The 13,510-nt window shown below is 40.6% G+C and overlaps 1 protein-coding gene across 12 annotated transcripts in view; it reads right to left on the bottom strand.

The window, feature by feature from the left end:
* Positions 1 to 13,510, bottom strand: part of ANKRD44 (ankyrin repeat domain 44) — a 296,575-nt gene that overhangs the window by 84,550 nt on the left and 198,515 nt on the right. For 5 of the 12 annotated variants that reach the window (XM_036023135.1, XM_036023137.1, XM_036023141.1 and 2 more), the window contains exons 11-15: positions 10,617 to 10,699; positions 9,406 to 9,523; positions 7,346 to 7,414; positions 4,965 to 5,105; positions 2,659 to 2,742 (exon numbers count right to left, since the gene is read on the bottom strand). In XM_036023135.1, coding sequence (XP_035879028.1) covers positions 2,659 to 2,742; positions 4,965 to 5,105; positions 7,346 to 7,414; positions 9,406 to 9,523; positions 10,617 to 10,699 — 495 coding nt within the window. The remainder of the gene's footprint in view (positions 1 to 2,658; positions 2,743 to 4,964; positions 5,106 to 7,345; positions 7,415 to 9,405; positions 9,524 to 10,616; positions 10,700 to 13,510) is intronic. The other 7 variants (XM_036023136.1, XM_028508833.2, XM_036023143.1 and 4 more) reach the window with 3 other exon arrangements.

The raw sequence follows: 13,510 nt of genomic DNA, 5'->3' as shown, positions 1-13,510 counted from the left end.
ATTTATTTTAGACAGAGGGAAGGGAGGGAGAGAGGAAACCATCAATATGTAGTTGCCTTTCACATGTCCCCTACTGGAGACCTGACCTGGTCTGCAACCCAGGCATGTGCCCTGACCAGGAATTGAACTGGCAACTCTTTGTTTTGCAGGTCAGCACTCAATCCACTGGCCACACCAGCCAGGGCTTAAAAGTCTTTTATGACAGAGTTGTAATTTTTGGGAAAAAGCCACCATCTGTGGAATAAGTTAGAGAAAGGTGTGTGGCTCCACCTTTCCTGAAATACCCCAACCTCCAGGACACGAGTCCTTGAGGATGTGACACATTAGCACAGGACCTACTGCAAGTGGTACGGCCCTGCTGGGGGAGCGGAAATAAGTAGGTAGCCCTGTAGGTAGCACTGTCCTATAATTCCAATTTTATTTCTGTGGCAATAGGACAAACAAAACCTTCACAAAACCAAGTTGATCCAACTTCATACTCAAATTGAAAGTGTAAAATTCTCACTTTGAAATGACATTTACCTATCTTTTGGCAAAAGGCAAAAGGAGAAAATAAATCACATACAGAGAGAGTTTAAATGATATTTTAACTTCTAGAAAAACTGATGGAAGACCTACATTTTTTAATCCAAAGGCCTCCATGTCCCACGATTTACCCATAAATTAGTCCATGATAAATCAAACTGCTACTGCAGTCCGGGCAGCACACTGTCGTAGATGATCTGTGCCTTATAAGGAAGTCCTTTCCTATGTGGGTCACTAAATGCCCATGGATGCGATTCTAGGTGTGACTGCTTGTATACCACATTTGGCTCTTTTAAATAAAATCGTTCAACAGGAATAACATTCCAGTGGACACACAATCCCAGCTTCTGAAAGGATTACAGTCTAAAAAATCTGTTGATAAATTTATAATTTAATATGTAATTTGGGAGCAATTTGAATTGCACCCAAAGAGTTATTCAATCCAGAATGTTATACCTGACCTATACTACCAATAGTTCTATTAGAAATAACAGTAGTATAGAATTTGAATATTCTCCACATTGTTTTTTAAGGGACTGTAAATAACAAGTGTTAACTGGATCCTGACTAGCAATTTTGGCAGCTAAACTGCAACGTCAGGAGATGCGCAGTAGGTGAAGGGTGTATCTGGACAAGGGCAATAGCCTCTCTTTGCATAAAAGCTCTCAGGCAGGCTGGTCCTGCCCTGCCACCTCTCCTGCCCTCTCCACCAGCAGTAGGAGGGCTGCTCTGGCCCAGGGCAAGCAGGGGAAGGGAGCACTTGCTGAAGTCGCCTAAAATCCCACAGTCTTTAATATGCTTATTTTAATTTTGGAGTATTCGAGTAAAACCCTGACCATTTGGCTTGACTCACAGCTGTTTCCACAGCTGTGGGACTCACGTTTTGTCCCCAAGCCTGCACCAGAGCCACACTCTCTAACTGTATCCTTCTGATTTCTACATACAACTTCTAACTTGTAACTCTGTACCATGACTCGGACACCGGAGGGGAGCCCCGGGAGTCGGAGGAAGACCCTGGGGTGGACACAAGCAAGAGGTCACAGAGAAACTTGTCCTGCTGACAACTGGAGAAGAGAATAAACAAGTTAAGGGCTGTGTGTGTGTGTGTGTGTGCGTGCGCACCACTCTTAGGGCACTACATCCACTGACCCCAAGACACAAAGTGTGGGCACTATTCATTCATTTGTTCATTTATTCAACACACACTTATTGAACACCGGCTGTGTGCTGGTCACCACACTGGGCAGCACAAGCTTGTCGCTGTGACTTGTAGCACAGGAATGACTCTCAGAGGACAAAGCATTAGGGCTTCCCATGTATCAACGCCCCTGGGTGACAGCAGTCCCTCCCACCCCATTGCAGCAATGGCTGAGTCTCTCTCAGAAGCCAGAGAGTGGCGGGTGGGGTGAGGTGGGGTGAGGTGGGGTGCCGTGGGGCAGGAACAGCTGGTGGCAGGAGCAGGGAACTGTTTGTAAGTTGATGTGTGTGTTGGAGACAAAGAGGAGAGTACGATGCATGTATGTCACACTGAAATCTCAAAACATTTATTTATAGAATCAGCTAAATGGTTATCTGCAGGTCATGAAAAGAGAGCCTGAGGCCCTAAGACAGGGGTGTCAAACTCATTTTCACCGGGGAACACATCAGCCTCCCAGTTACCTTCAAAGGGCCAAAATAATTTTAGGACTGTATAAATGTAACTACTCCTTAACTGTTAAGGAGCTGAAATTACATTCAGCCTGTTGAAGGGAACCGAGAGGCTGATGTGGCCCCCGGGGAAAATGCATGTGACACCCCTGCTCTAAGAGGAACTATAGCATGTTGCCTGAGGCACATGACAGATGGCCGAGCCAGAAATGATACGTAAGACACACCAGGTTCCAAACACCGCTGACCAATCACAGTGACGGTCATGTCAAAGCTTACAGTCTTAGAAAGAGTACCCTGTGTGAAAATGGCATAATTAAGAGGTGTATTAAAGAACAATTTCTTCTTCAATAAAGATAAGCCCGCATTACTTTCTCAGGATCCCAGGTGAAACCCCCAAATAGTAAGGCCGGCCCATGTGGCCACTCAGAGAAGTGGACAGGGCATCAGTAACTGCACCTTGTGCTTGAGCGAGAAGTAACTTACAGTGCAGCTTCCTTTTCTTTTTCTTCTCTGGCTCTTTCAAGTTCTTCAGAATTTTCATGGGCGTTTCCTAAGGATGTCTTACTTCTTGGCGTAAGGAAAAGAAAAACAAATTACAATTAATTTTTTAATGGCAAAGTTGCTAATGATTTTGGTGCAATTTAAATCTCAATGATTTTTCCCCCAACCCAAAAGAAACATGCACTATTGAGTTGTCAGTGAGGATATAAATTGTACATGGTTCTCTCCAATGCTATCCAGTAAATCTATTCTCTCTCAAGATATACAACTAAGAACATGCTGTATTTTGCTGTGTATAATGTGCACTCACATTTTTGGTCCAAACTTTCAGAAAAAAAATCTTTTGGTTTTAATTTTTTAATTCAATTATTTACTTATTTAGATACTTGCTTTTTATATTATAAAGGAACTTTAGCATTTATTTTTGAACATATTATAGTATAAGAAATTTCATGTAACAAATTACAAAATACAAGAACAGATAAAAGGTACATGAAGTTTGGTACAACAAAACCAATGATCATATTCCAGGGTTCTACTTTGTACATGGATATCATTATTGCTTTCTAGAGTTACATTTTTAATGCATAAGCATAAATACAAGAGTTAAAAACATTTATATAGATACAGAATTAGTACTACCCATGTACAATGCACATCCTTACTTTTCCCTCAAAAATTTGGGCAAAAAAAGTGTGCATAATGGAAGGCAAAATACAGTAACTGTCCTAACACTTCCACACAGGTATCAGCAATTAAGACATCAATCAAGCTGTCCACACTCCCATATGTATATCCTAACTGCCCCAAGTAAAAAGGAGGTGATTTAGCTTAAATGTCTCCGACTCCTACCACATTCATTGCTGCCTCTCTGCCACTTCACCTCACTTATCCAGGAGTGGGGTCCTAGACACCCCTCACATGCCGAAGCAATGCTTCATCACCTAGGATGCCTTTTCCAGTGCTTAACAGGTGAAGTGTACTTGTTCCCCGACTCGTGGGATCCTGAGTGCTTCATCTGACTTGACAGTATTATGCACACGTGAAGGGGGAAATGAGCAGTGTTTTCCAAACTATGGAAATGTGGATCATAATCCACTACTGATTATAAAATCAGTTTAGGGGGTTGCAATCAGTAATGTTTTTAATGAAGTGAAAAACAACACAGAAGGCATTATGCACAGTAAAAGTGAATATGGTTTTATAAAATTTGTTTCCATTATATATATATATATATGTGGCTGTATGTACTGGTTATGATATAAAATGTACTTCTTACTGTGAGTCACTCTTTGGAAGCCACTGCTCTACAACAGCAATTTTCAACCAGTGTGCCGCGGCAGGCACACTGGTGCGCTGCAGGAATTGTTAAAACACGCACTATGTGACTACTTAGTCAGGGGCACTGACCTCTTTTCCCTTAGATTGTCAAATAAAACATGACAACAGCCAACACGGCAATAGCCATGTGGTGTGAATGAATCAAAATTATACCTATTTTTGTCAGATCAGCAAACAATATATTTTTGGTGTGACAGAATTTAGTAATTAGCTTATGTGTGCCATGAGATGAAAAGGGCTGAAAATCACTGCTGTACAAGAAAAGGAGTTAGCACTGGTCTAGAATCGGTTCCACAGCACAAGGCAGCAGATAATTCAATAGTTTTCCAAACAGGGTCACTGAAAGCTATTCCTGTGAAGGAGGCCCTGGTCCTTAAGCCTCTGAGAACAGTCTCATCAATGTGGGCACTTTTCCTTCTGAGCCACCCAGAATCCAACAATGTCCAGGGCAGCCAGTTTCCTCTGCGGCTCCTGAAAGAGCATCAGACCCAGGTTTGGAACAATAAATAGTGACTACTTTACACATGCTCACACTGCATTTGAAGACTACTGGGATTATGCACGGATGGATATTTTTGACACACGACATATATCGGCAAATGTAAGTTTTACAGCAAATGAAGCATTTAAGTGATGATAATGGGAAGTGCAGCATATGACAAAACAAATGATGACAGATTTTGAATGTCAAATTGAGAACCTGAGCCTGGCAGCTCCACTTGGCATTCTACCCAAAAAACAGAGAAGTAATTGCGCAGTGACATGTAGTAATCACACTTGAGAGCAAAATGGGAAAACTGGGGTTGGGGATGAAGCATTTCTAACTCCTTTGGGTCTGGATGAGAGAGATTCTTCAGTCAGCTTCCTTGCACCCTAATGAAGAAAATTAGCAAGCCCTCCCCTCCCCAGCCCTACCCCAGAGGAAACAAGAATAAGGCTGTTTTTACTTTCTATCCATGTCTGAAGCAGCAGCATAGTGCAAAGCTGTCCGTCCCCAGTCGTCTGTTTCATTAACGCTGGCCCCTGTGGTCACTAATGTCTCAATACAATGGAAATGACAATTTGCAGCTGCATAGTGCAAAGGGGTCCTGGAAAACAAACAGCAATTTGTTACTTTATTCAGTCTGAAAAGCAGACCCATCACCAGCGCTAGCACTAACAGCAGTACACCTGGGGGTGCGGAAAGCTCTTGGTCTCTCAGAGTGTGGAGGCTAAGGGATACACCTTCCTATGCTTTGTAAATTGCAACTGAGGCTACAGAACCAGTAGCTCAGACAAGGCCACCCACCCTCAGATCTATTCTTTCTTTCCGTTCCTCACGCCTGCCTGTCCTGGTTCAGGTCCACATTACTGCCCAACTGCAATATTGCAATGCCACTCCTGTCAGCCTCCTGATCGCTAATCAAACTCCCACGGAACTTCAGTTGCTATGAATGAAGAATTAGGTTTTCCAAGGCCCGATGCCCACATATGACAATCCTGTCCTAAAACTTGTCTCCCTCCCCACTGAACAAAGCCTTGGCTCCTTAGTCTGAAATTGAAGACCTTCCCGAGCTGGTCCCAATCTGCCTTTATGGAGTCTCTCTCTCCCCCCTATATGAGGCCTTTACTGAATCCAAATGGAATGACCTGCAGTTTTCCCTACTATGTCCACACTTCCCTCTACCTTTGCCCATGTTGTTTGCTTCCCTGGAGCATCCCTTCCTGAACCACGTCCACCCGTCAAGACCCCCCTCATTCTTTAATTCCAGAAGTTCTCTTTCCCTTTTGTATGAGACTGTTTAGCTCCCATCCGGGCTTCTCTTGAGCACCCATCACATGTTGCCTTGATGTTAGCTATAGGTGTGGTCTCATCTTCTCCACTGAACTGTAAGGTTGACAGGAAGAACAGTGCACAGAGAATCAGAAGCCCTGGGCTCTGGTTTGGGCAAAGCTGCAGGCCTGGGCTTTGTCCTTATGTCTATCAGCACCTCTGAGCAGCTGTATCCCAAGGTCCACTCTAGGTCTGAGATTCCACGTATGTGTATAACTTGTTTAGTTTCTCTGGGCTCAGTTTTCTCATCAATTAAAAAGGATAGTAATATCTATCTCCATGTACCTCATAGAGTTACTATGAGACATCAAGTGGGAAAATTTAGAGAATACGGTACCTTGTAAAGTGTAAGGCAGTGCAGAAATATAAAGTAATATTTTATGTTACTTATTTTTAGTCCTCAATTATTAAAAGTTTATCTTCTGTTCCTAGACAATTTTCAGGGAATAACAACCAAACAGCATACTAGAACGAGAGTAACTTTATTTCAAGTGCTATTTATCAATTTTTAAGTCCAGCTATTTTATAATTTGTAGTCAATTGAAGGGCTCTTTGACTGGTTGATTTACTCCTTTTAGTCCAAAAAAAAAAGGAAATGATAAGTATTTTACATATTGGATTGCTTGTGTTTTTATTAATCAGGCTGAAAAGAATTAGGTATCAACTATGTGGCAGAGCCTGGAGCTAAAGCGAAAGTGAGGCCCAGTCCTTGTCCTCAGGACACCCGTAGTCAGGTGACCAGAGCGGCAAGGAAAGAGAGTCCGCCGGGCAGTGTGATGCGCGCTGCAGTCACAGAGCACACAGGGGGCAAGGGGCGCGGAGAGGACGGGCGCCCTGTCAGAGCTGTAGGGGCTGTCACAACATAAACCTGGAAGGGTGAGTACGAGTCGTCTCCTGTAGGTTGGTAAGAGAAGAAATCTGTAGCAACTTTAAGAGCCAGGGTGTGTGTGTAGACGAGGAGTAGAGAGAAGTTATGGAAAAGGTAAATTAAAATTTAATTTAATTAATAAATTTATATCCATGTATTGTGGTAATACTATGGTGTGACTCAGCAACGCAAAGAACCAATAAGGTAAGAAAAGTTCTATGACTCATTACTGGTGATGGTGGTGGTGGTGATGTGTGTTTAATGTTTTAAACATGTCTAAAGATTTATCCCAAGACGAAATGTTCAATAAATATAAGAAAATGCTCTAGATCTTGTGACCACATTCTGGCTTAGGGAGGCTAAGCTGCTCTAATCTGCTGCGAACAGAAGTTTCTAAGCTATATCCACGGAGAGGATTTAAAAAGACGGGAAGGGGAAGACTGGCACTTCTAAACAGAAGCTGCGAGAGATGCTTTCCTTGTGGCTGGTGCTTTGTTGGCGTTTCACTACAAGAAGGGGTTTCCTCCTGGGATGAACACTCCCCAGCTAGCTCCCCTTCTCCCTCTTCAACAGAGCAGGATTCCCAGATGGACCGCTCCCTGCTTCTTTCATCTCGGCCCTTGAAGCACAGCTCCCTGTTCACATACCTCCCACACTTGTCCTTTTTCTGGAAATCCGCTCCACTGCTCTGCAAGAGTTTTATACATTCCACGTTACTAGAAAGACAGGGAAAACATCATTAAGGTGGCAGAGGTGAACTGCTGGGCTGTCTTCAGAAAGAGCTGTGTTCTGCAGAGTGCAGGCGGAAATAAATCGATACTTTCAGCTTTAAATTCTGCTAACACAAAAATAACCTCACCATATTAGAGAAATGATATATGAAGGATCTAAAGTTACCAAAATTATTTTTTCAAAGCTAATAAATCAGTACATGAAAGAGCTTGATGAAACATTTTCAATTCTACGACTAAGGAATTTAATGATTTCATAAAGGTTTATATGATTAAACCTTTCAGTGGTGGTTTCATCATTTATGCTAAAATCCTCTTTCAAAACCATCAAGATTTTATGAAACAACCCTCTAAATCTATAATAATTTCATGTCACCTTTAAACAGTGAGCCAGAGTGGATGAGCATTACCTTGTATCACAGCAGAATGAATTCACCAGGTTAACCATATTCAACCCAGACTCTCCTTAATGGAAAATCAAACAGCTGCATTTCCCTGTCTTTTTAATCTAGGTGAATGAATGTGCAGAACCAAGGCCGAAAATGATGTAATGGAGCATAGTGATCTTCCAAAGCGTCTGTGTCATTTGCAGAGGCAATAAATCACGTTTTGTAGAAAGCAAAGAACTCACTGAAGTGAATTTTCCCATTGAAGGGCATGCAGCTAAATATTCACTCTACTAGGAGTTTCAGACATGAATGCAGGATGGTGTGTTGTCACTTTCTGTGCAGGTCTGATATTTTTTAAAATGTGGGCATCAAAACAGACAATCATCCATCACTGTTTTAAATTTAAAATGCTAAGAAGTGTCCTAGGATTTACTGTTTTATTATCATTTACATATGAAAAATGACCTCATTAATGGCAAACCTGAGCAGAGCAGGGCTCTGCCCACCCTGTCCGCCCTTTACAGCCCCCTTTCCCAGAGAACTGGCTGTTTCAGGGAACTTCCTGAGGCATTATGCGCTGGTGCAGCAGGCCAGTTGATATAAAATGCCTGTCCTCACTGAGAAGCCAAAGCACCAAAGGCAGAGGCAGATCCCAGGTGTGTAGTTCATGAAGCTCATGTAATTTGGGGGAATGAGAGGAAGAGTAGGAGGTTCTTTTAAAAAAATAATACAAATTTATGAACATAAAATGAGATATGACCATGGAAGGGAACCATGTAAATAAGGGGCCCTAAAACTCCACGGTTTATCTACTCACTTCTGATACACAGATAAATGGAGAAGTGTTGCTGTTCATTAAGGACTAGGAAATTGATTAAGGACCAACATCTTACCCAAACAAAGCCATCGGAGAAAGGCCATGTTTGGGTGATGGGGTCATATATCAACAATGTATTGATCAGAGCCTTAATCTAACCACTGACATGAAAAAGAGTATCTGATGAAAAATTCTTTTTGCAACTTAAAAAGAAAAGGCAAGTATTAAATCCCTTCTTTCTTATCTTTTGGGTTTTCTTAACCGTTATTCACATTTAACCCCTCTCAAGATTCAAAAATCAGTTTTGAAATAAGGACAAAAATGTCTGTAAATGAACTTGAGTTAACTCAATGTTGGAGTCCCTTGATTATCGCCAACCTATCAGCAACAAAAAGGAAAAACTTAAGAACAAATCTCAAATGATTTTCTTTCAGGGTAGGGAATACCAAATAGATATATATTCTACAGGGTGAAAATCTACAATTAAAAAAAAAAAGAACATCTACAATTAAAAAATGGAAAAAAAAGAAAGTAAAGAGAATAAAACAAAAGAAAAATGACTTTCTATATGAAATGGGCTGAAATTTTTCTTTGGAAGAACAAAAACACAAGTAAGTCTGGAAGTCCAACAGTGGTATTTGGTGACGGTAGAAATGATTCTTTCCCATTTGACTACAGAAATCGCCTTTGAATCCCGGAAAACTCAAGACACTTAAGACAAGTCAGTAATTAAGGCATGAAAACAACAACTGAAATCGCAAACTACTCACCCTCCTGCAGCAGCAGCGTGAAGGCACGTTCTTCCAAACTTATCTGGGGTGTCTATTTCAAAGCCTGCAGACAGCACGTGCTCATTACTAAACAAGGACACTATGCTATACTTTTGTCCTAGTTAAACCACAAGAAACATTGCAGAGACAGAAAAATCAGTTAGTAGAAAAACCAGAATGCAAGCAATTGTAGTCAGAAAGAGGTTGTCATGGAAACGGATGGTAACTGCTCAAGCTTGGCAATTTTTATAGGCAGAACCGTGAAGTCAAGAAGAATTTATTTTCACATTCAGCTCTGGGTGAACCACAGCCCCATGTTTCAGTCCCAGGACAGAAATTTATGAAACCAATTTGAGATAAGTAGGGCAATAAGCAGACAGCACACATGGAGAAAACATGGAAGGTAAAGGAGTCATCTTAACATGCTGGAATAGGTATTTTCTCAATATATTATTAGCTTTCAGTTGGTGTAAGATTTGGGGAACATGCTTTCATGCAGAGATTATTTTTAAACATGCCAAAAGCAGGGGAAATGAATCAACCATAGGTAAAGTACTTAAAGGGAAAAAAATGCCTCTGGAATATCTGTGGAATTAATTCATCAACAATCTTTGCCTTGCAGATCTCTATCACCTTTGCAAGCCAGGAACGTCTTTATGCATGGAGGTTGGCAGAAGCAGTGATAAGAAAGATTAGCAAAGCTCCAAACCAGAAGGAATCTCTTGGTTCCAAACAGGCCCGCATTAAAAAAATAAAAATTAAACCTAGTTGGAGGGGATCAACCATGGCGATTTTTTGGAGCCCACCGAGTAGGATGGTGACACGACACTTTCTACTGTCAAAATAGGGGGAGAGGGGACTTGGCTTCTTTCCTTTGTTGAAAAATATTAAGTGCTAAGTCACCCTTTTAAGCTTCAAAGATGTTTTCTCCATTGATGACAAATTTTCTGTGAGCTCCGGCCATCCCTGCCTGTCTCTCACTCTGGGTCACCCCGGCTTTGACTTTAGATAAACAGACAAGACTCTCATTCAGGGGCAGGGATACTGACATTCCAGCAGGTCCACCACCAAGGACTGCTAGAGACTGTCCCCAGAGCAGGTAATGAATGACATGAAGCACAGACAGCCACTCACTCTGACCAGACACCTGACGCCACATGGCTCACTTACAGGACACACTGAGCCTCATCTGTGATAATGGAGCTACTTACCCGATGATAACAACTTTCTGCAGCAGTCAGAGTGAGCATTTAGGGCAGCTAAGTGTAAGGGGAACATGCTATGGATTCCACACCTGGGGAGGAAAAGACAGAGCAGTTCACGGCAACAGCTCTCGAGATGCATGCAGGACAGTTACCTTCTCAGAAGTCCTCTGGTGAAAAGTAAACCCACAACACCTCGCTTAGGGACTCTCGGCTGAAATAATTTTGTGATTCTTCCACTTGAGAAATAATTACACAATCATTTTCTACCTTAAAATAAGAAAGTCAGCCCTGGCTGGCGTAGCTCAGTGGATTGAGCGCGGGCTGTGAACCAAAGTGTTGCAGGTTCGATTCTCAGCCAGGGTACATGCTTGGGTTGCAGGCCATGACCCCCAGCAACCGCACATTGATGTTTCTCTCTGTCTCTCTATCTCCCTCCCTTCCCTCTCTAAAAATAAATAAATAAAATCTAAAAAAAAAAAAGAAAGTCCCAGACCTAAATCAGAAGTAAAAGCCCATAATAATAGAAGCAGATATTTTAAAGAAAAAGTTTCACATAAACATATGTGACTCTTTACCTTTAAAATTAATTTCCTTTTCTTTTTTTCTTTCTTTCAGGTTAGCAATTTGATGTTTCATTCATTCATTCATCTATTCAATACTTTCTAAGTATCAGATACTGTGCTAAGTGCTAGTGATAAGACAAACTCTCAACTTTAAAAAGCAACCTGCTTTATTCTTTGAATTAATAAACAAATATTTATTATTGACCTATGATGTATCAAGCACTTTGCTAGAAGTTAATAATAGCTATCTTATTGAAAATAAAATTTTACTTTTATTTTTTTAAAGATTTTATTTGTTTTTAGGCAGAGGGGAAGAGTGGGAGAAAGGCAGGGAGAGAAACATCAACACGTGATCACATCTCACGCACCCCCTACTGGGGGGTCTGGCCCACAACCTAGGTATGTGCCCTGACTGGGACTGGAACCAGCCACCCTTCAGCTCAAATGGCAGTGTTCAATCCACTGAGCTACACCAGCCAGGGCTGAAAATAAAATTTTAGATGAGAATAACCAAAGTTTACCTTTTGCAGGTCAAACTTCACCTCCCTAACAAACTTTTATATGGCATATTAACCCACATCAGGACATCAGTCACAAACACAGATGGAGATAGCAAACATCCTCTGGCACATATTTCATATATCTAGCAGATGTTTCCCTAACAGTATGACAGAAAGAACCTAGAAGAGCACTTTTTAGATGGATCCCCCACCATCACCCCAGGATGGTCCCTAAGGGACAGGCAGCCCTCCAACGACAGCATTAAATCTTCCTCTTGCCCATCTCTCCTCAAACAAGGACCCAAAGCCGAGTGCTGAAATGTAGTTCACAATAAACAATATCATCAGGAGATTCCTGTGTACTTATAAGCATTTATAAGGTTAGTGACCATTTCTCATAACATCCCATTACATTCAAATAATATATTTCAGATTTTGTAAATTATCTGCATAGAACAAGCAAGTATGTCCATTTACACCTTCAGAATAAATTACCTAAGTTTCTTCTCTGGCACAAAGTGGTCCGTTTTCAGATTCTACACTTCATTAAAAAAACACATATGATTTGCATATAAGTTTTGGATATATGAACTTTATTTGCTATTTTAAAAGTTATTATGATGTCTGTGAATGTGTGAAAGTACATACAGATTCACATATATTTCTTGGTGTTCAGTGTTCTGCAAAATCTCAGTCTGCCAGAAAGTAACTACCTTTCTCCTTCATGAAAACTTCTTTCTGTTTATTGGCGTTTTTGTTCAGCCTTCCCTCTGTTCATTTCCTTTTCCCTATATGGAGATTCCCAACCCAGTGTATACAACAGCCGGCATCCATCAGGAGATGCAATTTGCCCGTCTTCCGGGCAGTGTCATGTGCAAGGGAACTGCTTGTAATTGCCTCTCTCACCATTTACAAAAAAAAAAAAATCCTGAAAAGCAATTGCATCAGTGGCAACCCTGACGCTCATGAAAAGGAAGAACGTGTTGTGGGGTGGGGGGTGGGGAAGCCTTTCTATTTGTGCTGCTGTTTATATTGTTCCCTCTTGATGCCAGTGAGACATAGTAATTTCTGTGAAGGTATAACATGTTTTAAAAGCTTCTTACTAAATGGACTTTAAGCTAATGAGATTTTAGCTGACCATTTTATTTATTCTGGGAAACCGAAACGAAAATACATGATTAAATATCTCTGGACATTCGCAAGAGGAAAATGGATAGAATGTTTTCTAGGATGTTTTTAAGTTCCTGAAAAAACATGCCTGAAATCAAGGACTGAATTGCTCAAGATTTCTGTGAGTCTTCCTTATTCTTTATATATATATAAAATATTAAAATATAAATACATAAAATTTTATATTATATATGACACACATATAAGTCTACATTATATACATCTATATAAGTATGCACAGTATATAACATATAAAATATATCCTATATAAGATATATACTATAAGATAAAGATATATAAAAACATATATTGATATAAAATAAGCAAATGAATTAGAGAAATTAGCATCAAATTCTATAAGAAACCAATTAGGAAAACATAAAAAGTACAAGTGATAATATGACAGCAGCAATATTTAACATACCCCATAATCTTCATTCTCAATATTTCTAATCAAGTTTACCACTTACCACCACTGTATTTAGGTAACATCACACTGTGCATTAGCTAATTATGTCTTTTTCTTGCTGTTACTTATAAACCTGAGAAGATAAGGGAGGAAGAACTAGTCTATTAGCCTTTGAACTTGAATATGCTGCTATTATTCAAACAGAAAAACTAAGTATCAGGTCAAAATTGGAAAAAAACGTAAAAGTAGAGTTCAGAA

This window comes from Phyllostomus discolor, chromosome 4 (genome assembly GCF_004126475.2).
Source record: "Phyllostomus discolor isolate MPI-MPIP mPhyDis1 chromosome 4, mPhyDis1.pri.v3, whole genome shotgun sequence".
NCBI classification, from domain to species: domain Eukaryota; kingdom Metazoa; phylum Chordata; class Mammalia; order Chiroptera; family Phyllostomidae; genus Phyllostomus; species Phyllostomus discolor.
Note: the sequence above shows the minus strand (reverse complement) of the source record. Positions and strands in the feature narration are given on the sequence as shown.